The 24,073-nt window shown below is 39.5% G+C and overlaps 2 protein-coding genes and 1 long non-coding RNA gene across 6 annotated transcripts in view; 2 read left to right on the forward strand and 1 right to left on the reverse strand.

Moving 5' to 3' along the window:
- Nucleotides 1-24,073, reverse strand: part of LOC102415503 (zinc finger protein 420) — a 42,492-nt gene that overhangs the window by 12,664 nt on the left and 5,755 nt on the right. For all 4 annotated transcript variants that reach the window (XM_045163296.1, XM_045163298.1, XM_045163299.1 and 1 more), the window contains exons 2-3: nucleotides 15,972-16,036; nucleotides 1,300-1,376 (exon numbers count right to left, since the gene is read on the reverse strand). In XM_045163296.1, the coding sequence (XP_045019231.1) occupies nucleotides 1,300-1,376; nucleotides 15,972-15,993 (99 nt within the window). In that variant the 5' untranslated portion in view covers nucleotides 15,994-16,036. The remainder of the gene's footprint in view (nucleotides 1-1,299; nucleotides 1,377-15,971; nucleotides 16,037-24,073) is intronic.
- Nucleotides 2,435-3,439, forward strand: LOC123330310. The gene is made up of 2 exons (XR_006546142.2): nucleotides 2,435-2,780; nucleotides 3,049-3,439. It is a non-coding gene; the product is annotated as an uncharacterized LOC123330310 (long non-coding RNA).
- Nucleotides 16,506-17,453, forward strand: LOC123465121 (CCAAT/enhancer-binding protein gamma-like). Its single transcript, XM_045163361.1, has one exon. The coding sequence runs from the start codon at nucleotides 16,771-16,773 to the stop codon at nucleotides 17,218-17,220; it is 450 nt and encodes a 149-aa protein (XP_045019296.1). The 5' UTR covers nucleotides 16,506-16,770; the 3' UTR covers nucleotides 17,221-17,453.

Below are 24,073 nucleotides of genomic sequence, written 5' to 3' on the forward strand. Positions count from 1 at the left end.
TTTGATCCCTGGGTTGGGCAGATCCCCTGGAGAAGAAAGTGGCAACCCACTCCACTATTCTTGCCTGGAAAATCCCATGGACAGAGGAGGAGCCTGGTGGGCTACAGTCCATAGGATCTCAAAGAGTTGACACAACTGAGCAACTTCACTTTTACTTGCTTTTTGCGCTACTGCAGCTGACCGTCCCGACACTCTGTGCTCCAGGAAACTAGTGCAAAAAACCTTTAGAGAGTTAGACACTTTCAGGAACTGATCTCATGATGCCAACCCTTGCTTCTCCTCTTATCTAGAAAAACAGTAAAAACATTAAATCCCTTCATGCAGACAGCAGCTCCTGGCGACTAGCAGAAAATCTTATGTAAAATGGGTGCTTGATTGAACTGAACTCCTCCTTCAGCACAATCTTCTATATTGATCTCCCCACACTGCCTCTTTGGAGTGGTCTCTCAGAGCTATTTCTGAGAGATATCAACACTCCTCATTTTGTCCCAAACAAAACTCGCAACTCTCCCATTGTGTGTCTTTTTGGTGGACAAGACAGGAAACGATATGAATTTCATAGCATGGGAATCTCATAGAAGAACCTGAACCAGTGAACCTCTGAGGTCACAGGGTAAGAAGTACATGGAAGAATGCATTATAATTGCCTGGTATTTTGACAAAATTATGGAAACCATGATCTGAATCTATCATGAAAAAATGTCAGTTTTAAGCAAATTTCACTTCATATATACCTCCCCTGATCTGTAGCCTAATAGTACATTTAATTAGTATGTCTTTCTTATCAATATACAGGATGGTCTGTCCTACTGTTTTTATTTCTGAAAATTTTCTGAAAAATTCTAGACCATCGAGTTCCAAGGGTATTTTCTTACTCCTGTTCTTTAGAGCTGAATTGCATCCACGTGAAAACTCATCACAGCATTTTCCCTACTTCCCTAGGATCCCAACACCAAATCACATCCTAGTGGGAATCTCAGATACCAGTGCCTCCCCGTGTTGATCTCTCACAAAGGGAATATATATTCAACATTGAACATCACTAATTCATGTTGAGAATTCATCACGTTCTATATAAAGCCAAAATACAAACAATGGAGAGCAAGCTCTGGTCCCTAAGGGAGAAGCAGTCTAAACAGCCCGTCTTCACTATTGTAAGAAAAGGAAAAAATAAGAAGGTGATAACAAACTGCCCAAGCAGAAAAATTAGAAGCAGAGAATAAAGGTTTGCAGGTTCTCAGTCCAGGCATTGCTGGAGGAAAAGCAGACACAGCCCCAGACCCAGGACAGGACATTTACCTGTGAAGCTGCCATTTCATCTTCTTCCTCCTGCTCTGCCTCTTCTCTGGGGATGTTTTTGCCAAAATCTTGGCTCTCTGCGCACCAATGCCAAACAGAAATACAGAGACAGAGTTATGGAGGAGAAATAAAGTGGCTGTGTTACTTTGCCAGGCAAAGGGGGAACACAGTAGGCTAGTGGTTTAAGAACTGAACCCCCCTCCCTGGTGAGTAGGAGAGTCATATAGTCAGGCAGGAGTAGGTGATGAGGATCAAGGCAGTAACAGTCTTATATTCATTCTTGGCAAAGTTTCAAAAGGGTGGGGTTGCTGACTAGATTAGGGTGTGTGAAGGGTCTTAGGTGATCTGGTCTTCAAATCTTGACAAGCCTCAGCGCCTTTGATCTTGCCTCAGGTGGTTTCATTACCTCCTCTGATTAGCAACTCTTTCAAACTGAGAGAAGGTCTTGGGGGCTGGAGTCTTGCCTATAAGAAACTGGGAACAAAAATGCCTCCAGGCCCAGGAGTCTTACAGGGCCCCATTAGGCATCAGTTTTATGTTGCAAACTCCCCATCCGTATGTTGAGAAAATAACTTCAAAGGCAGAAACTCAGTTCTGCAACCTGCAGCTGATGCAGTAAAAAAAAAAAAAAAAAAAGGAAACGTTTCCTTGCTTCTCTTACCCTTTTCTGGGCTCTTTTTTACTTTTTCTGTTCCTGACCTGTAGTTGACAATCAAGACTAACCGGATATGCTAATCACATCCTGTATTTGATGCTCTCCTTTCAGGCATTCTCTTTGTAGAACACTCCTGCTAGTTCTTTCTTTTTGCATTACAGAGAGGGGTTTTTGTTGTTCAGACTCCCAGTCATATCTCTTTGCAACTCCATGGACTGCAACATTCCAGGCTTCCCTGTCCTTCACTATCTCCGGGATTTTGCTCAAACTCATGTCCATGATGTGATGCCATCCAACCATGTCATCCTCTGTCGTCCCTTCTCCTCCCGCCTTCAGTCTTCCAGCATCAGGATCTTTTCCAATGAGTCAGCTCTTCTAATAAATATTCAGGGTTGATTTCCTTTAGGATTGACTGGTTTGACCTCCTTGCAGTCCAAGTGACTCTCAAGAGTCTTCTCCAGTACCACAGTTTGAAAGCATCAATTCTTCAGTGCTCAGGCTTCTTTACACTTCAACTCTCAACATGAATACTGGAAAAATCATAGCTTTGACTAGATGGACCTTTGTCAGGAAAGTGATTTCTGCCCACTTAACTGTGAAAAAGATTTTTGCTGGTGACATTAAAGAAGACACTGAGGACATCACCTAAGAGATGATTTTGAACAGTATGGGAAAGCTGAAGTGATTGAAATCATGACTGACTGAGGCAGTGGCAAAATAAGAGGCTTTGCTTTCATAGCCTTTGATGACCATGACTCCATAGACAAGATAAGACTCCGTAGACAAGGTTCAGAAATACCACATTGTGAATGGCCACAACTGTGCGGTAAGGAGAGCCCTACTTAAGCAAGAGTGGGCTAGTATGTCATCCAGCCAAAGAGGTTGAAGTGGTTCTGGGAACTTCGGCGGTGGCCGTGGAGGTGGCTTTGGTGGGAATGACAACTTTGGTTGTGGAGAAACTTCGGCGGTCGAGGCGGCTTTGGTGGCAGTGGAGGTGGCTATGATGATGGATTGGGTAATGATGGAAGCAATTTTGGAGGCGGCGGAAGCTACAGTGATTTTGGTAATGACGACAATTGATCTTCAAATTTCAGACCCATGGACAGAGGAAATCTTGGAGGCCCTTATGGTGGTGGAGGCCAATACTTTGCCAAACCACGAAGCCAAGGTATTTATGGCACTTCCAGCAGCTGCAGTAGATATAGCAGTGGCAGGAGGTTTTAATTACTGTCAGGAGACAAAGCTTAGCAGGAAAGGGGATTCAGAGTAGTGACAGGGAAGCTACAGATTACAACAGGTTTGTGAATTCAGCCAAACACAATGGTGGCAGAGCCCGCAAAGAAGACATGCTTTAGAGTATGCCCATGAGTATGGATGGGCAAAAAACTTGAGGACCATGTTTGTGATTAGTTGTATAACTGATTATTTTAGCTTCTGTTCTGTGGAAGGTGTAAGGCAATTCCAATAAAGGACTGTAAACTCTGATATTTTCTCATCTGTTCAGTGAGGTGTGGTGCACAGGTGAGCTTAGACCTGATGAAGCCTCAGGAATGGCAGAGATTTGAGAGTAGAAATTAGGCCCTAACCTTCTTTTCTGTTCCTTTGTTTACACTACCATTTTAGAAAAATATTTCTATTTTTAGAAATATTTTTGAGTCTTAGTTGCAGCGCGTGAGATCTTTAACTGTAGCATGTAGGACCTAGTTGCCTGACCAGGGATCGAACTCGGGTATCCTGCATTCAGAGTGTGGACTCAGCAACTGCACCAGCACAGAAGTCCCTGGTGGTCTTATTTCCTTGCCTCTGAAATACTTCCACATTGGCTTCCATAAGCCTGCCCAGAAAAACTTAACTGGCAGGGTTTTATGATTCTGTTCTATTGAAACAATACCCCTTCTTCAGAGCATAAACTAAAAAGACAGCAAATGCCAATTTTTAAAGTTTTCTGGGCCAATTACATTAGAAATTACTCTTAACAAGTTCAAAGACATTCAGATCATCTTCATCACTGAAGACCCCCTCATGGAGGGCAAGGCCAGAGGCGGGCAGAGAGAGTGGTGGTACTTGGGGCACACGCATTTATTAGCAAACACAGGTGAAGTGCTGTGGGTGATCTGGATGAAACGTGAATTGTTCGATTCGAACAAAAATGAGTGAGATCTGGGTGAACTCTGTGAGGTCTCGTTGAAAGGGTGCTTGAGAATAAGAACAACCTGGGATGCAGAAGGACAGCTGACCACAAGTACTGCAGGGGAAGAGCATCAGAAATTTCTATTTTCTTGCTATTTTGCAAGCTGTTATCAAGTGCATGTGCTTACAGGAACAGTTGGTATCCGTTCAAAATACCTGGAGGCTGTCTGGCTCCACAAAACTGATGCCAGTGTGGCAATATCATGGAATAGTTTAAATAAACTCTCAACTATACTATATATAATCCTTATTACGACCACCACGATGTCCCAGTGGTTACAAAAAGGAGAAAATGACACAATATACAAATGATGGTGAACACCATCTCAAATTATTTGAGATTTAAAGCTAGTCAGAAAAGGGATTACTAGAGATGTCATCTCTACATGTCCCCAAATGCTTTAAGGTGGCTGTCTTTTACCTACGACTTTAAATAAGGTGGGACAGGTTAATGTTGGTTGCACAGTAACGCTTGACTAATTACACAAGCTGAGGACATTAAAAACTGCTCAGTTTTATTAATTAACATATATTAAGAACACACATACTCTAAATCAAGCCTTTCAAAATTCACAGTATGATCCTATATCAAAAGATTATGAACTTTCAAAAACACTCTTGTTCTTCTGATATAAGGAGCTGAAAATTAGGATCGCCATAGTTTACAAAATTCATGTAATCATTTAGTAAACAATAATGTAAATTAATTTTATGAGCTTTAGTGAAAAGTTGCCTGTACTTTTCTTGGATATCCATGAAGATGTCTTAATTTCAGTCACATCGAGTAATATTCATGACTTATGGCTATTGCTATTATTAAATACTTGACATTTTTAATGAACTACAATCTTTTTATCATTTTAAAAGACTAGCACAGCTGTTTAAAATTTAGAATGGCCCCCTGCCTTACTTTAAGAACAAGATTGTCCCTGAACACTTACCTATGGTGACACAGAAGAATGTTTTACTTTAATGACAAACAGCATCTCCATTTAGATTTTCATTGTACATTTTACATTTCAGGGTTCTTAGTCTTCAATGGAAAAGTAGATATAAATGATTCCCACCTAATATGAGGGCTTCTCTTATCTTTGAGGCAGCAATAATCAAAACCATGAGTTCACACTAGAAACTGTCTTCAGATGAGACCAGATCAGATCAGTCGCTCAGTCGTCTTCGATTCTTTGCAACCCCATGAATCGCAGCACGCCAGGCCTCCCTGTCCATCACCAACTCCTGGAGTTCACTCAGACTCACGTCCATCAAGTCAGTGATGCCATCCAGACATCTCATCCTCTGTTGTCCGCTTCTCCTCTTGCCCCCAATCCCTCCCAGCATCAGAGTCTTTTCCAATGAGTCAACACTTTGCATGAGGTGCCCAAAGTACTGGAGTTTCAGCTTTAGCATCATTCCTTCCAAAGAAAACCCAGGGCTGATCTCCTTCAGAATGGACTGGTTGGATCTCCTTGCAGTCCAAGGGACTCTCAAGAGTCTTCTCCAACACCACAGCTCAAAAGCATCAATTCTTTGGCACTCAGCCTTCTTCACAGTCCAACTCTCACATCCATACATGAACACAGGAAAAACCATAGCCTTGACTAGATGAACCTTTGTTGGCAAAGTAATGTCTCTGCTTTTGAATATGCTATCTAGGTTGGTCATAACTTTCCTTCCAAGGAGTAAGCATCTTTTAATTTCATGGCTGTAGTCACCATCTGCAGTGATTTTGGAGCCCGGAAAAATAAAGTCTGACACTGTTTCCACTGTTTCCCCATCTCTTTCCCATGAAGTGATGGGACCGGATGCCATGATCTTCGTTTTCTGAATGTTGAGCTTTAAGACAACTTTTTCACTCTCCTCTTTCACTTTCATCAAGAGGCTTTTGAGTTCCTCTTCACTTTCTGCCATAAGGGTGGTGTCATCTGCATATCTGAGGTTATTGATATTTCTCCCAGCAATCTTGATTCCAGCTTGTGTTTCTTCCAGTCCAGCGTTTCTCATGATGTACTTTGCATATAAGTTAAATAAACAGGGTGACAATATACAGCCTTGACGTACTCCTTTTCCTATTTGGAACCTGTGTGTTGTTCCATGTCCAGTTCTAACTGTTGCTTCCTGACCTGCATACAAATTTCTCAAGAGGCAGATCAGGTGGTCTGGTATTCCCATCTCTTTCAGAATTTTCCACAGTTTATTGTGATCAACACAGTCAAAGTCTTTGGCATAGTCAATAAAGCAGAAATAGATGTTTTTCTGGAACTCTCTTGCTTTTTCCATGATCCAGCAGATGTTGGAAATTTGATCTCTGGTTCGTCTGCCTTTTCTAAAACCAGCTTGAACATCAGGAAGTTCACAGTTCACATATTGCTGAAGCCTGGCTTGGAGAATTTTGAGTGTTACTTTACTAGTGTGTGAGATGAGTGAAATTGTGCGGTAGTCTGAGCATTCTTTGGCATTGCCTTTCTTTGGGATTGGAATGAAAACTGACCTTTTCCAGTCCTGTGGCCACTGCGGAGTTTTCCAAATGTGCTGGCATATTGAGTGCAGCACTTTCACAGCATCATCTTTCAGGATTTGGAATAGCTCCACTGGAATTCCATCACCTCCACTAGCTTTGTTCGTAGTGATGCTTTCTAAGGCCCACTTGACTTCCCATTCCAGGATGTCTGGCTCTAGGTCAGTGATCACACCATTGTGATTATCTGGGTCGTGAAGATCTTTTTTGTACAGTTCTTCTGTGTATTCTTGCCATCTCTTCTTAATATCTTCTGCTTCTGTTAGGTCCATACCATTTCTGTCCTTTATCGAGCCCATCTTTGCATGAAATGTTCCTTTGGTATCTCTGATTTTCTTGAAGAGATCTCTAGTCTTTCCCATTCTGTTGTTTTCCTCTATTTCTTTGCATTGATCGCTGAAGAAGGCTTTCTTATCTCTTCTTGCTATTCTTTGGAACTCTGCATTCGGATGTTTATATCTTTCCTTTTCTCCTTTGCTTTTCGCTTCTCTTCTTTTCACAGCTATTTGTAAGGCCTCCCCAGACAGCCATTTTGCTTTTTTGCATTTCTTTTCCATGGGGATGGTCTTGATCCCTGTCTCCTGTACAATGTCACGAACCTCATTCCATAGTTCATCAGGCACTCTATCTATCAGATCTAGGCCCTTAAATCTATTTCTCACTTCCACTGTATAATCATAAGGGATTTGATTTAGGTCATACCTGAATGGTCTAGTGTTTTTGCCTACTTTCTTCAATTTAAGTCTGAATTTGGCAATAAGGAGTTCATGGTCTGAGCCACAGCATGTAATAAATTGAGAGTCAAATTATATTAAATTTCATTTTCATATAATAATAAGGAAAAATGATACTAATTATACTTCCAAACATCTCTCACCTTAATCCTGTGGTCCATATTAACAAATAGTTCTTCTAAGCGTTTTAACTTTGGATTAGTCTCTTAATATCCTGATTTAAAGTAATACCAGAAAACGTTTTTTCTTAATTAATTTTTTTATTGAAGGATAACTGATTTACAGAATTTTGTTGTTTTCTGTCAGACTTCAACATGCGTTAGCCATAGGTATACATACATCCCCTCCCTTTTGAAACTCCCTCCCATCTCCCTCCACATGCCACCCCTCTAGGTTGATACAGAGTACCTGCTGGAGTTTCCTGAGCCATACAGCAAATTCCCGTTGGCTATCTATTTTACATATGGTAATGTAAGTTTCCACATTACTCTTTCCATACACTTCACCCTCTTCTCCCCTCTCCCCATGTCCATAAATCTATTCTTTATGTCTGTTTCTCCATTGCTGCCCTTTAGATTCTTCAGTACCATTTTTCTAGATTCCATATATATATGTGTTAGAATACAATATTTATCTTTCTCTTTCTGACTTTCACTCTGTATAATAGGTTCTAGGTTCATCTATCTCATTAGAAATGACTCAAAGGTGTTCTTTTTTAATGCTGAGAAATATTCCATTGTGTATATGTACAACTTCTTTATCCATTCATCTGTTGATGGACATCTAAGTTACTTCCATGTTCTAGCTATTGTAAATTGTGCTACAGTGAACAATGGGATACATGTGTATTTTTCAATTTTGGTTTCCTCAGGGTATATGCCTAGGAGTGGGATTGCTGGGTGATATGGTGGTTTTCCTTCCAAGGAGTAAGCATCTTTTAATTTCATGGCTGTAGTCACCATCTGCAGTGATTTTGGAGCCCAAAAAGATAAAGTCTGACACTGTTTCCACTGTTTCCCCATCTATTTCCCATGAAGTGATGGGACCAGATGCCATGATCTTCGTTTTCTGAATGTTGAGCTTTAAGCCAACTTTTTTCACTCTCCTCTTTCACTTTCATCAAGAGGCTTTTGAGTTCCTCTTTACTTTCTGCCATAAGGGTGGTGTCATCTGCATATTTGAGGTTATTGATATTTCTCCCGGCAATCTTGATTCCAGCTTGTGTTTCTTCCAGCCCAGCATTTCTCATGATGTACTCTGCATAGAAGTTAAATAAGCAGGGTGACAGTATACAGCCTTGACGTACTCCTTTTCTTATTTGGAACCAGTCTGTTGTTCCATGTCCAGGTATGGATGTGAGAGTTGGACTGTGAAGAAGTCTGAGCGCTGAAGAATTGATGCTTTTGAACTGTGGTGTTGGAGAAGACTCTTGAGAGTCCCTTGGACTGCAACGAGATCCAACCAGTCCATTCTACAGGAGATCAGCCCTGGGTTTTCTTTGGAAGGAATGATGCTGAAGCTGAAACTCCAGTACTTTGGGCACGCCATGCGAAGAGTTGACTCATTGGAAAAGACTCTGATGCTGGGAGGGATTGGGGGCAAGAGGAGAAGGGGACGACAGAAGATGAGATGGCTGGATGGCATCACTGGCTCGCTGGATGTGAGTCTGAGTGAACTCCGGGAGTTGGTGATGGACAGGGAGGCCTGGCATGCTGCGATTCATGGGGTCACAAAGAGTGGGACACGACTGAGCGACTGAACTGAACTGATGGTGGTTTTAGTCCTAGTTTTTTAAAGAATCTCCATACCATCTTCCACAGTGGCTATATCAATTTACATTCCCACCAACAGTGCAAGAGCCTTCTCCACACCCTTTCCAGCATTTATTGATTTTTAGACTTTTTGATGATAGCCATTCTGACTGGTGTGAGGTGATATCTCATTGTAGTTTTGATTTGCATTTCTCTAAATGGATGGCATCACTGACTCGATGGACATGAGTTTGAGTGAACTCCAGGAGTTGGTGATGGACAGGGAGACCTGGTGTGCTGTGATTCATGGGGTCGCAAAGAGTCGGACACAACTGAGTGACTGAACTGAACTGAATAATGAGCAATGTTGAGCATCTTTGCATGTGTTTGTTAGCCATCTGTATGTCTTCTTTGGAGAAATGTGTGTTTAGGTCTTTTTCCCACTTTTTGATTGGGTTGTTAGTTTTTCTGGTGTTGAGTTTTATGAGTTGCTTGCATTTTTTGGAAATTAATCCTTTTTCAGTTGTTTCATTTACTATTATTTTCTTCCATTCTGAGGGTTGTCTTTTCACCTTGCTTATAGTTTACTTTGCTGTGTACAAGTTTTTAAGTTTAATCGGGTCCCACTTGTTTACTTTGGTTTTTATTTCTGTTACTCTAGGAGGTGGGTCATAAAGGATCTTGCTTTGATTTATGTCTTTGAGTATTCTACCTATATTTTCCTCTAAGAGTTTTATAGTTTCTGGTCTTACATTTAAGTCTTTAATCAATTTGGAGTTTATCTTTGTGTATGGTATTAGAAAGTGTTCTAATTTCATTTTTTTTACATGTAGCTGTCCAGTATTCCCAGCACCATTTAGTGAAAAGATTGTCTTTGCCCCATTGCATATTCTTGCCCTTTTTGTCAAAAATAAGGTACCCATAGGTGCATGGGTTTATTTCTGGGCTTTCTATCTTGTTCCATTGGTCTATATTTCTGTTTTTGTGCCAGTACCATACTATCTTGATGACTGTACCCTTGTAGTATAAACTGAAGTCAGGAAGGTTGATTCCTCCAGCTCCATTCTTCTTTCTCAAGACTGCTTTGGCTATTCAGGGTCTTTTGTGTTTCCATATGAATTATAAAATTTTTTGTTCTAGTTGTGTGAAAAATACCATTGCTAATTTGATAGGGATCACATTGAATTTGTAGATTGCATTTGATAGTATAGTCATTTTCACAATATTGATTCTTCCTACCCAGGAACATGTAATATTTCTCCATCTGTTTACATCATCTTTGATTTCTTTCATTAGTGTCTTATGGTTTTCTATGTACAGTTCTTTTGTCTCCTTAGGTAAGTTTATTCCTAGATATTTCCCTTTGTTGCAGTGGTGAATGGGATTGATTTCTTAATTTCTCTTTCTGATTTTTCATTGTTAGTATATAGAAATGCAAGTGATTTCTGTGTATTGATTTTGTATCCTGCAACTTTGCCAAATTCACTGATTAGCTCTAGTAATTTTATATCTTTAGGGTTTTCCATGTACAGTATCTTGTCATCTGCAAACAGTGAGATCTTTAATTCTTTTCCAATCTGGATTCATTTCTTTTTCTTCTCTGATTGCTGTAGCTAGGACTTCCAGAATTGTTCCTGATCTTAGGGGGAATGCATTCAATTTTTCACCATGGAGAATAATGTTTGCTGTAGGTTTATCATATATGTTGATGCAGATTCCTTCTATGCCCATTTTTTTAAGAATTTTAATCATAAATGGATGCTGAATTTTGTCAAAGACCTTTTCTGCATCTATTGAGATTATCATATGGTTTTTATCTTTCAATTTGTTAATATGGTGTATCACATTGATTGATTTGCATATATTGAAGAATACTTGCATCCCTGGAATAAACCCAACTTGATTGTGGTGTATGAGCTTTTTGATGTGTTGCTGAATTCTGTTTGCTAAAATTTTGTTGAGGATTTTTGCATCTATGTTCATCAGTGATATTGGCCTGTAGTATTCTTTTTTGTGTGTTGTCTTTTTCTGGTTTTGGTATCAAGGTGATGGTGGCCTTGTAGAATGAGTTTGGAAGTGTTCCTTCCTCTGCAATTTTTGAAAGAGTTTTAGAAGGATAGGCATTAGCTCTTCTCTAAATGTTTGGCAGAATTCTCCTGGGAAGTCATCTGGTCCTGGGCTTGTTTTTTAGGAGATTTTTGATCACAGTTTCAATATCAGTGCTTGTAATTGGGTTGTTCATAATTTCTATATTTTCCTGGTTCAGTCTTTGAATATTGAACTTTTCTAATAATCTGTCCATTTCTTCAAGGTTATCCATTTTATTGCCATATAGTTGTTCATAATAGTCTCTTATAATTCTTTGTATTTCTGTATTGTCTGATGTAATCTCTCCTTTTTCATTTCTAATTTTGTTGATTTGACCCTTCTTTTTTTCTTGATGAGTCTGGCCAAAGGTTTGTCAGTTTTGTTTATCTTCTCAAGGAATCAGCTTTTAGTTTTATTAATCTTTACTATTGTTTTTTCATTTCTTTTTCATTTATTTCTGCTCTGATCTTTATGATTTCTTTCCTTCTACTAATTTTCTGTTCTTTTTCCAGTTGCTTTAGGTTGTTTAAAGTTAGGTTGTCTATTCGATGTTTTTCTTGTTTCTTAAGGTAGGATTGTATTGCTATAAACTTCTCTCTTAGAACTGCTTTTGCTGCACCCCATAGGTTTTGAGTTGTCATGTTCTTATTGTCGTTTGTTTCTAGAAATTTTTTTATTTCCTTTTTGATTTCTTCAGTAACCTGTTGGTTATTTGGAAACGTTTTGTTTAATCTCCATGTGTTTGTGTTTCTTACAGTTTTTTCTTGTAATTGATATCTATCCTCATAGTGTTGTAGTCAGAGTAGATGCTTGATACAATTTCAATTTTCTTAAATTTACTGAGGTTTGACTTGTGACCCAAGATGTGGTCTATCGTGGAGAATATTCTATGTGCACTTGAGAAGAAGGTGTATTCTTCTGCATTTGGATGGAATGTTCTGAAAATAGCAATGAGATCCATCTCATCTAGTGTATCATTTAAGACTTGTGTTTCCTTATTAATTTTCTGTTTTGATGATCTGTCCATTGGTGTGAATGGGGTATTAAAGTCTCCTACTATTATTGTGTTACTGTCAATTTCTCCTTTTATATCTGTTAGTGTTTGTCTTATGTATTGAGGTGCTCCTCTGTTGGGTGCATAGATATTTACAATTGTTGTCTTCCTCTTGGACTGATCCCTTGATCATTATGTAGTGTCCTTCCTTATCTCTTGTAATATTCTTTATTTTAAGGTCTATTTTGTCTGATATGAGGATTGCTACTCCAGCTTTCTTTAGCTTCCCATTAGCATGGAATATATTTTGCATCCTCTCACTTTCATTCTAAATGTGTCTTCAGGTCTGAAGTGGGTTTCTTGTAGACAGCATATATATGTGTCTTATTTTTTAATCCATTCAGCCAGCCTATGTCTTTTGGTTGGAGCATTTAATCCATTTACATTTAAAGTAATTATTGATTATATGTTCCTATACTGATATATATGTTCCTATTTATTTCTTATATAGTCAAGAAATATGAGAAGAAAAAAGATCTACAAAATCAACCCCAAACAATTAAGAAAATGGCAATAGGAACATATATATCAATACCAGAAAAGGGTTATTGACTGAATGCTATCTACTATGATTTTTCTGATATTTATTTAGACCTTATTTTCTTAAATACTTTTCTATACTTTTTAGATCATTAATTGTTCTTCCCCATATGAACTACCTAGCATTTCCTGATGTGTATGTTTAGGACAAAACTCTTTCATCACTCATTACATTTGTAGGGTCTCTCCCCAGCATACACTGATGCCGAGTGAGGTGATGGCTCACTTCAAGGCTTTGTCACATTATTTACATTTGTATGAATCCACTTAAGGTTTGAGTGGCAATTAAAGGCCTTCCACATTCTGTACATTAGTAAGGCTTCTTTCCAGTGTGAATTCATTGATGAACAAGGTACGAATGCCTGTTAAAGGCTTTGCCACATTTTTCACATTTGTAGGGTTTCTCTCCAGTATGAATTCTCTGATGTTTAGTAATATTTGAGTAACAGTTGAAGGCTTTGTCACATTCTTTACATTTGTAAGGCTTCTCTCCAGTATGAATTCACTGTTGCTGAGCAAGAGAGGAACTCCAGTTAAAGGCTTTGCCACATTCTGTATATTTGTAAGGTTTCCCTTCAGTATGAATTTTCCAATGTCTCTTTAGACTTGATGATTTGTTAAAGACTTTCCCACATGTATTACACTTGGAGTGTTCTTTCCTAGTATGACTTTCCTGATGCCGTTTTGAAGACAGGTTGAGGACTCCACCACATTCACTAAATGTGCAATTCTTCTCTCCAACGTGCATGCTCTCCTGTGTAATAAGCTTTGAATTTTGATAAAGTATATTATTACATTAATTCCTTTTACGATGGTTCTCTGAGCATTTTCTCTGATACTTCATGAGACCAGAGTCTTGGTCAAAGTGATGCCCAGATGCAAGGCTTGGGTAGATTCTGGTTCCATCATAAATACTGTTGTAATGATTGAAGATGGAGCTGTTGCTTAAGGCCTCACTCGTTGGATTACACATGGAAGGTTGTTCCATGTTATAATATCCATTGAATGATGGTGGCTGGATAAAGACTTTCTCATTATTACGAACATTATAGACATTGGAATAGGGAGAAAATGTTTGTTGGTGGGAAAATAATGAGCCCTCACTAAAGGATCTCTCAAATTGATCATAGCAAGATTTTCTTCCTTCATTTTCAAATCTCTGGCTTCCAGATATGTACGACTGACTGTTTAATTCAAACCTATATTCATACTGGTTTGAGTAATTATTTGTAGCATAGGCTAGATGATTTTCCATTTTTCCAAAATTCATTCAGAGAATATACATATATTTTTTAATGATGTGGGTCTTACAAAAACTTATTTTTCTGCCAAAATTATTGACTTCCAATGAATTTTTTCCCAATTTGATGTATATCCTCAATTTCTTTTGGCAATCATGTTTTCATTATGAGTAACTGTCCCAATTGGTTACATCCAAAATAACATCCTTTTGGCCCTTCACAGGCCCTCTTACATTCCCATTCTTTCATTAAGTGTAAATTTCCAAGCCCAGAGGTCTCAGAATTTCCCAGCACATTACACATGAATTTCCTATGCATGGCTTCTTTGGGAACAAACATTGAATGTCATGAGAAGATATCACTGAAAGATAACAAATAACCAAGATCCCATTTAGTACTTTGAGTGAATATCCTTTACAATTGTATGCAATATTGACAAACCCTTAGCCAGATTAAGAAGCGATGAGATGCAACTAAAATGAGAAATAAAAGGAAAGACATAATAATTGATACCATAGAGCTAAAAGTAATTATATCATGCTACTCTGAACAATACTACAACAAAAAATTGAAGACCTCAAAAAAAAAAAAAAGATTGAATTTCTGGAAACAGAACCCCTTAGGTATTAGCATGAATGAATTAAAAATTACAAAATACCTACAACTATTATATAGACTAAAAGAGTAACCAAAAAAAAACCAAAAAACAAAAAACCTGGAGTAGATGAATTAACTGGATTACTCCAGCAACACTAAGAAAAATTAGCATCAATTCTCCATAAGGGATCAATATGTGCACATGGCTATTTTTAAAATGGATAAGCAACAAGGGCCTACTGTATAGCACAGGGAACTCTGTTCAACACTGTGTGACAGCCGGGATGGGATGGAAGTTTGGGGGAGAATTCATACCTACCTATGCTGGCTGAGTCCCTTTGTTTTTCAGCTTAAACTATCTCATTTTTGTTAGTTGGCTACATTCCAATGTTAAATAAAAAGTTAAAGAGAAGTTTAAAAAAATGAATTCTGTGAGTCAATAGATATATTAAATGGTTTTACAATTGGGGCATATACACTTAAAATGTCTAATGTTCATTAGTATTATTTTTTTCAATTCCATACGTATGCATTAATATATAATATTTGTTTGTCTTTTTCTGAGTTACTTTACTCCATGACAATCTCAAGGAGTGGAATGGGCATGGGAGGGAGGCTCAAGTGGGAATGAAGATATATATATATATATCTGTGATTGATTTGTGTTGATGTATGGCAGAGATCATCACAACATTGTAAAGGAATTTCCTCCAATCTAAAACAAAGAAGGGAAACGTAATTTTAAAAAATGTCTACTGTTCATTCATATGAAGTAAAACAAAATTGGGAGGTAGAAATTGAGGATAACACTTTATGACTTTAGGGAGGTGCTTTACATTCTTATGAAATGACTGAGTCTGAACTTTGGAGACTCATGTTTGAAATTTCAATCAGAAATTAGAATGCAGGAAATATATATCTGTTTCCAGTATTTCTGGGATTTTGTCAGCTAATTTCAGTATCTCCAGGACTCTCCTCACACCTGTCTGACATGAGGCTGACACAGAACTTTAACAGGGTTTAACACAGAGTTTGTCAGAACTGTTAGCAGCATTTCCTAGGTCCTCCAAAGCAGTGGAAGAGTAACCAGATTATGCAGGTCCTCACAGACCAGTGAATATGAGGGAAAACCACTGGAGCTGAAGAAGAACACATGTAGGTTTAAGAGCCTAAGAGTTAGGCTGGAGAACTCCCCCTATGACAACAGCAGAAATAAACTCAAGTTTCTCAAAGATCATTCTAATGAAGCAGATTTTCCCAAACCAAATTTTTAACCTGGTTTCCTCTGTGATCTTTAGACCTCTCACCTGTGTCATCTGCTTCATTCATTCACACCTAGCCCAGGGATTCTTCCTTTACTCCACAAAGAGGACTGTTCATTAGAAAAATAAACATAATTAGGCGTTTGGGATTAACATATACACTGTGCATGTGTGTGCAAGGTTGCGTCAGTCTTGTCCGACCATAGCCCATGAGGCTCCTCTGTCCATGGGATTCTCCAGGCAAGAATACTGGAGTAGGTTGCCATACCCTCCCCCAGGGGATCTTCCCAACCCAGGGATCGAACCTGCCTCTCTTATGTCTACTTGCACTGGCAGGTATGTTCTTTACTGCTAGTGCCGCCTGGGAAGCCCATATATACTGTAGTATATATAAAATCGATAATCGATGAATGCCAACTGTGTAGCACAGGGAACTATACTCAATATCTTCCAATAACATGTAAGGGAAGAGAATCTGATTTGACTGATGAAAACGTCTGGTTACAAAACTGGGTATCTCTACTGAACACAGTTGCCTGTTCATATTTCAAAGCCAACTAAAAACAAAGAGAACTGGAAGAAATGAGCTTCCGGGCTGCAGCGGCGGAACGGGTGGAGGCAGCCGGTTTCGTAACCGTCGCTCCTTCTGGCTGACTCTCGGGCTGCGAGGCCTGGGTCGGGTCGGGCCGCGCCGTGCGGGGCCGCTTGGAGTGGAGGCCGCCTGGGAGCGGGCGGGCTGGAGGGGCCAGGTACATGTGAAGATTTCTTGGCAGTTCAGTGTGGAAACCATTGATCACCTTGTCTTCATTCTGCTTGTTCTGTGTTGACAAGGGAGCGTGCCCAAATGAGCAAGGTATCTCAGCAGAACAGCACTCCGGGCGTGAACGGAATAAGTGTCATCCATACTCAGGCCCATGCCAGCGGCTTACAGCAGGTTCCTCAGCTGGTGCCCGCCGGCCCTGGGGGCGGAGGCAAAGCTGTGCCTCCCAACAAGCAGAGCAAAAAGAGCTCACCCATGGATCGCAACAGTGACGAGTATCGACAGCGCAGGGAGAGGAACAACATGGCTGTGAAAAAGAGTCGGTTGAAAAGCAAGCAGAAAGCGCAGGATACGCTGCAGAGAGTCATTCAGCTCAAGGAAGAGAATGAACGGTTGGAAGCAAAAATTAAATTGCTGACTAAGGAATTAAGTGTACTGAAAGATTTGTTTCTTGAGCACGCACACAACCTCGCAGATAACGTGCAACCCAGTAGCACTGAAAATACGACAAATCCTGATAAGGCAGGACAGTAGAGCTCACCCCTTCCAAACTTCACACCTTGTGGCTTGAACATTTAAGGTGGGACTACCTACACCTCTCATATCAGCGGCTGAACCGCCATTATTCAGAGATCCATTGAAGGTTGTTTTCTAGGGTCAGCCCTGAAGAGCTGATTAGCTAAAAATGTTAGACGTGTAACTTGAATATCTGGTTTTAAATGATAAGGATTTTTGTGGGGATAAAAAACACTTAAAGGTATATGGTGGGGAAAAAAAAAAAAAAAAAAAACTGCCCTGGAACCTTGATGTTCTTAATAAATGCTGACTTCCCAAAAAAATGTTTCTTTTTTAGGTTGACAAAAGGAATGGGGAACTGGCAAGTCGTGCGGAAGAGTCTTGGTTTTAATGGATATGGTTAATTGGATGAAAGAAAGCTGAATGCGATCTCTGTTCATCTATTTGTGACTCGTTTCTAAATTATGTATTAAAAATGCTTAGGGCTAATAGAAACCAATCACTTTATAATTTGGAGTGATTTTATGTATAGCATAAACCCTGTTTCAGCATAACTAGTTTTACCCAACAAATACTAGTTTTTTGAATAGTGATGACAAGTTACGTAAAGAAACCCCATTGCATTTTAAAGGCAGTATGCACCCAACTGGCTTAAAAATAGAAATAGCATTTAGGAAGCAAATAGGTTTTTTAAAAGTAAAAGCAAAGCATATTAGAATTACACTCCAATAACCTTTGGGTTATTGGATTGGTATTATTTTGTTAAAATTAAAAAAATCAATGGTTTAGAGAAACTCCGTATCAGTTTTAGCTTCTGCAGATGCTAGTAAGCTTTTTTTTTTTTTACACCATTTGCACAGCCTGGTTAGTAAATCAAAGGATCTTAACAGTTTATGTCCGCCCAAATTGTGGGTTAGGATTTTGAATATTAATTTCAGCAGGTAGTTTCTCTGTTCGCATACATTGCAGTGGGGCTGAGGATTTTGAAAGCAAAAATTTCCTGTGAAGGCTCACTTGTATTTGACCTTAATCAACTGGTTATTAGAAAAATACACTGTCAACTCCATGCCATTTCCCAAAATAATAGCCTAACAAAACTTGAAAGTATAAGGTTTAACAGTTAATTTATTTCACTTAAACACATCTCTTTTTGTATTGTTTTTGTGACATTTCTTAGTTAGTGGGCTCTATTCTTCCAGACTTTTGTACCACTTGTTATTCATTTGTATGCATTTATGTCCCATAAATTATTTTAGCAAGAAAATACTGATAAAACTCAGGATATTGATATTTCTGTTGAGACTAAAAAGTGGCAGTCGCTAGAATGGGAATCTCTAGGATCTGGATTATATCAGTGTTGGTAGTTTTGATTGCCCTTGTTTTTCTTTGAATGCAACTCTAGCTCAAATTTGTTGGAGTCTGTTTTTTTCTTCTTCCAGTGTTTGTTTTTGGATGACCCAGGCTGGTGACAAGAGGCTGAGTCACATCAGACTTAAAGAGTTACCAGCTGTCTTATTTGAATGTGGTCATTTTTAGGCCGCATTGTTGTTTCACACCAAGACCCTGGGACATTGTAACCAGGATGCAATTCAAGTTGCACCCTCAGGTGGATGGAAGAGTGGTATCTGTGCCATTCTGGTCAGCAGCAGACATCACAGTGCCCTGCAGCTCAGCAAAGCCATTAACAAAGGCCAAGAATCCCTTCTGCATGTGACACGAGCCCAGTATTGTCCCATGAGAGCCACCATCCCAGGATGGCTAACTCCTGATAGAGCCAGGAGACAGGATAGGGGTTGCTGTTAGGGTCCAACGTTGGTTACCTTGGTTGGAGTATCGATCAACTTGTAGGTTGATAGAGGAGATGCCCCAGAATCCTGCTGAATCTTCAGTAGCACCTCACTGGGGATGCAGTTAGGTCTCCTGAATCCTCAAGCATCTATAAGAGGTACTACAGACATTTTAATCTCTTTATTTACTAAATAGTATCTTTCAGAAATGAATGTCCACATGGAATTTATCCTTACCTATTATATGAAGTGACCTAATTATCTTGGAAAAGAAGCTTTAGGGAAATCATCAGGAATGTACTCGGTTATTTCAAATAAGAAAATAAGATTGGAACTTTTGGAACAATTGATTCAAACTTTCCTTTTACCTATGCAAATCAGAACTAGCACAAGCAGTCGTGCAGTTTTATGCATAATGTAAAAAAATGTTAACCATGGCCTTGACTGTCTTACTGAAGTGTTTGGGAATGAAAGGTTTTCATTTGATAGGTTTATCAGTATAAAATGGAGGGAACCCAAGTATGGGGAATGGGCAAGTGTAGAGCTTTGGGAATTGTAAAGGACTTGTAACTTTTTTGTTCTGTAGGTTTCGTATGAACCAATAGGATATGACCTGCCTTTGCTGGCAGGTCTAGTGGTCTAGGAATTAGGCTTCAGTGTAAATTTCCAGCTGCCTCTGAGTCTTCTGGGGTGGGTGCTTTCTGACTGGTCCTGGCTGCGGGTGGTGCCAGTGAACAGTGCTTCCTGCTGTCCGGCCCCTTTTAGTTATTGGGGTGTGAGCTCATGCTTTGGACATTCTTACCAAGAAGTAGTAAGATTTTAATAAAATATGACCAGAACTTTGAAATTCAGGTCATGAGTGTGAAATTCTCAAATTTACATAAAGAAGTAGAAGTATGTACACTTTAATGTTTGAGGTTAAAAGGAAGGAAATCATAGCAGCTTTTGATGTTTCTTAATCCCCGTTAGAAGGTTTGAAGCTTTGTACCTGAACAACCCAGTTAAAGCACTAGGAGTGTTTTTGATGCCTTAGAAATAGAAAAGTTTTGTCTGACAAAAGCTAGGAAGGAATAAAGTCCATTCTATAGCTGTTAGATCTGCCTCTCAGGAAAAAGTACTTGTTCTTTTTGTTCCTGGCTTTCCTCAGTTTGTGAGATAACTCTATTTTTTTTAATATAATTTTATTTCTTTCAATGGATTTGAAATAAAAAAAAAACTTTGGAATAAAAAAAAAAAAAGAAATGAGCTTCCACATTAACTGGATTGGCTTATGCACATTCTTCACTAAATCTTTCCAAGACCTTTATTTAAAGACAAAGGCGAAATTACAGGCTTCCCTGGTGGCTCAGTGGTGAAGAATTCGCCTGCCAACACAAGAGACATAGTTCAATCCCTGGTCCAGGAAGATCCCACATGCCATGGAGCAACTGAACCCATGTGCCACAACTACTGAGCCTGCAAGCTAGAGCCTGGGCACTGCAACTGCTGAGCCCACGTGCTACAGCTACTGAAGTCTGCAAGCCCTAGAGCTGCTGCTGCTGCTGCGTCGCTTCAGTCGTGTCCGACTCTGTGTGACCCCATAGATGGCAGCCCACCAAGCTCCCCCATCCCTGCGATTCTCCAGGCAAGAACACTGGAGTGGGTTGCCATTTCCTTCTCCAAGCCCATGCACCACAACTAGAGAGTACCCCCCCACCAACTGCCTCCTCCCCCCACCCCACAATTGGAGAAAAGCCCTAGCAGCAACAAACAGCCAGCACAGCAATATATACATAAATAAAAAGATAAAGGGCAAATTAGGAACTTCATAGTATGTGAATCTGGCCTCAAAGTATAACTGGATAAATCAGTGTCTGGTGACTGAAACACTAAGGATGACTCTCATTGGATGGATGTTTTGGGGGGAAATGAGGAAATCTGAATCTTGAAAAAAAATCCATTTCATGCAAATTTCAGTCCATACATACCTCCCATATTCTGTATCCCTAATAGTGCATTTAAATAGTAAGACTTTTTTTTTTTTTTTTTTTTAACCAGTGTAGAGAATAGACTGATTTTTTCTCAGAATTTTTAAGGAATTATGAACCACTAAGGTCATTCTGTTAATATGTGCCTTTTCTTTCTTAATCCTATTCTAAGAGCTGATCTTGTATCCAGATTTAAGGTTAACTCCTCCACTTTCACTGTATTCACTAAGATCCCAACACCCACATTCAACCCGATGGGAATCCTGCATATCAATGCCTTCCCGTGTTGATCTCTCACAAAGGGAATCTTTTCAATAACTGAAAGTTATTAATTCATGGTGAGAATGCTTCATGCACTATAGGAAGTCTGAATGCAGACAATAGTAAAGAAACTCAGGGAAAGAGAAGAGAGCTGATTGTGACTCATAAGAATAAAATAATAATAATAATAATAATAACATAAGTAGCTGAAAATAACCTTGCTAGGCAAGAATATCATAAGTAGAGAATTAAATATTTGTATGTTTTCAATTCAGGGCATTTCAGGAGGAAAAGCAGACACAGTCTCTAACCCGGATCAGATCATTTACCTGAGAAGCTGCCACTTGCTCCTCCCTCTTCCTCCTGCCCTGGGTAGTTTTCTCACCAAGGTTACATGGAGGAATCACATCAGCATCATGAGAATATACCTTCAAAGGCATCAGCCAGCTCCTTTGCCTACTCCCAACACCCTCACAGGCAGAAGGACCTTAAAAATCTGAGAAGACCAACCTCTCTTGTCCTTGGTCTCAGAAAAGATTCAGGAACAATCAGCTCCTATGTGAATTCCCCTCTGTGAGTTGTTCTTTGTTTACATCTCTCCTCTCCTATAGAGGTCCCCAAGTTCTGCTCCCCCAGGGTAAGGGCTGCCTGACATGCCCTTCAAACCCATGTTGAAACAGAACCTACTGCCTCTCCTTGGCCTAAATGGTCTAAACTCCCTCAGGAGCTCAAGGATTTAATGCTGGCCACACCTCAGAATCATCTGGAGCACTTCATCTAAAGAACACTGATGCTCCCACAGGACCAACTGATGGACTCTGTAAGGAGGGCACATGTGATATTACTTATTAATGCTGGTCATGTGATCCTAATGAGAAACCAATAGGAACCACTTAGCCAAATGTTACTCCCACACCCCCCCACCCTTGAGGCTTTACAAAGTCTCCCTCAGTCGTGTCCAACTCTTTGAGACCTCATGGGCTATAGCCTGTCAGGCTCCTCTGTCCACGGGGATTCTCTAGGCAAAAATACTGGAGTGGGTTGCCATGCCCTAGTCCAGGGGATCTTCCCACCCCTGGGATCAAACCCATGTCTCCCACATTGCAGGTGGATTCTTTACCATCTGAGCCACCAGGGAGACTACAAAGCCCTTTGGGATTGGTTCTTTCCTCTAAGAAGTTAGTCAGCAGGTTGGAGGTGGGGCCATGAAATGGCTCTTTAAAAAGTTCCCTTTTAGTGCTGATGCTCCCTCAAGACCTGTCTCCTTTGCAAAACTTCTTGAACTGCCACTGCATTGTATGTTCATTAGCAGTTTCTGGGCCACATTGTTGTTGATGTTGTCTGTTGTCTTCGCTGCTTTAAGACCCATGTTGGACTCCAATAAAAATGTTGCTCAAATTTGCTTTTTGTCTAACATCATTTCCATAGTCTAAAATAAATAGCAAGTGATGTCATTAGCAAAAAAAATTAAGTGTGAAATGCACATCAAAATGATGTATATAAAATAATAAAAAAGAAAAAAAAAACAAAAAAAATAAAAACAAAAAATTTAAAAAAAAACAAAAAAAAATAAAAAAAAGAAAAAACAAAACAAAACAAAATGATGTATAACATAACCACGTTTCAGAATGCATTCCAATATCAAATCCCAAAGTTCAACGATGAAAAACTGCAATTACTTTGCACTTCATCTAGAGAAAGCCCCAATCAGCAATGAAGACCCAGCATAAACAAAAATGAATAAATAAATAAGTAAACTATTAAAAATGAGGATATTATATCTTCTCTATATGTTAGTTAGAATTCTTCTCTAAAACAGTCCAGTCATGGACTTTTTTAAAATTATCTTTATTACAAATTTAATCTATTAGTGATGGGTCTGTTCAGATTTCCCTTTCTTCCTCAGTCAGTCCTGGCAGGTTGTTTTCTTGCTTTCTCTGAGAGTTTAAAAATTATATGTAGAAATAATTAGGTATCCTGAAAATTTCCTGAAGTCATTGATTAGCTCTCATAGATTCCTGGTGGAGTCTTCCGGGATTTCTATATACAGCATTTTGTCATCTGCAAGTAGTGACAGTTTTACTTCTTCCCTTCTCATAAGGATTCCATTTATTCCATAGGCTGATTGCTCTGCTAGGTCTTTTAACACTGTGTTAACAGAAATGGTGAGGGTGGGCATCTTTACTCTTGTTATTGATCTTAGGGAAAAGTCTCTCAGCGGGTCCTGGATCCATGGAAATGAGGACAGGGTGATGGACTGGATGCTTATGAGGGCGCAGATCAGATCAGATCAGTCGTTCAGTCGTGTCCAACTCTTTGCAACCCCATGAATCGCAGCCCACCAGGCCTCCCTGTCCATCACCAACTCCCGGAGTTCACTGACACTCAAGTCCATCGAGTCAGTGATGCCATCCAGCCATCTCATCTTCTGTCGTCCCCTTCTCCTCTTGCCCCCAATCCCTCCCAGCATCAGAGTCTTTTCCAGTGAGTCAACTCTTCGCATGAGGTGGCCAAAGTACTGGAGTTCCAGCTGTAGCATCATTCCTTCCAAAGAAATCCCAGGGCTGATCTCCTTCAGAATGGACTGGTTGGATCTCCTTGCAGTCCAAAGGACTTTCAAGAGTCTTCTCCAACACTACAGTTCAAAAGCATCAATTCTTCGGCACTCAGCCTTCTTCACAGTCCAACTCTCACATCCATACATGACCACAGGAAAAACCATAGCCTTGACTAGACAAACCTTTGTTGGCAAGGTAATGTCTCTGCTTTTCAATATGTTATCTAGGTTGGTCATAACTTTCCTTCCAAGGAGTAAGTGTCTTCTAATTTCATGGCTGCAGTCACCATCTGCAGTGA

This window comes from Bubalus bubalis, chromosome 18 (genome assembly GCF_019923935.1).
Source record: "Bubalus bubalis isolate 160015118507 breed Murrah chromosome 18, NDDB_SH_1, whole genome shotgun sequence".
Classification (NCBI taxonomy): Eukaryota; Metazoa; Chordata; class Mammalia; order Artiodactyla; family Bovidae; genus Bubalus; species Bubalus bubalis.

What these genes read in the sequence shown, in the direction of transcription:
- LOC123465121 (XM_045163361.1), top strand. Translation starts at nt 16,771, where the DNA reads ATGAGCAAGGTATCTCAGCAGAACAGCACTCCGGGCGTGAACGGAATA.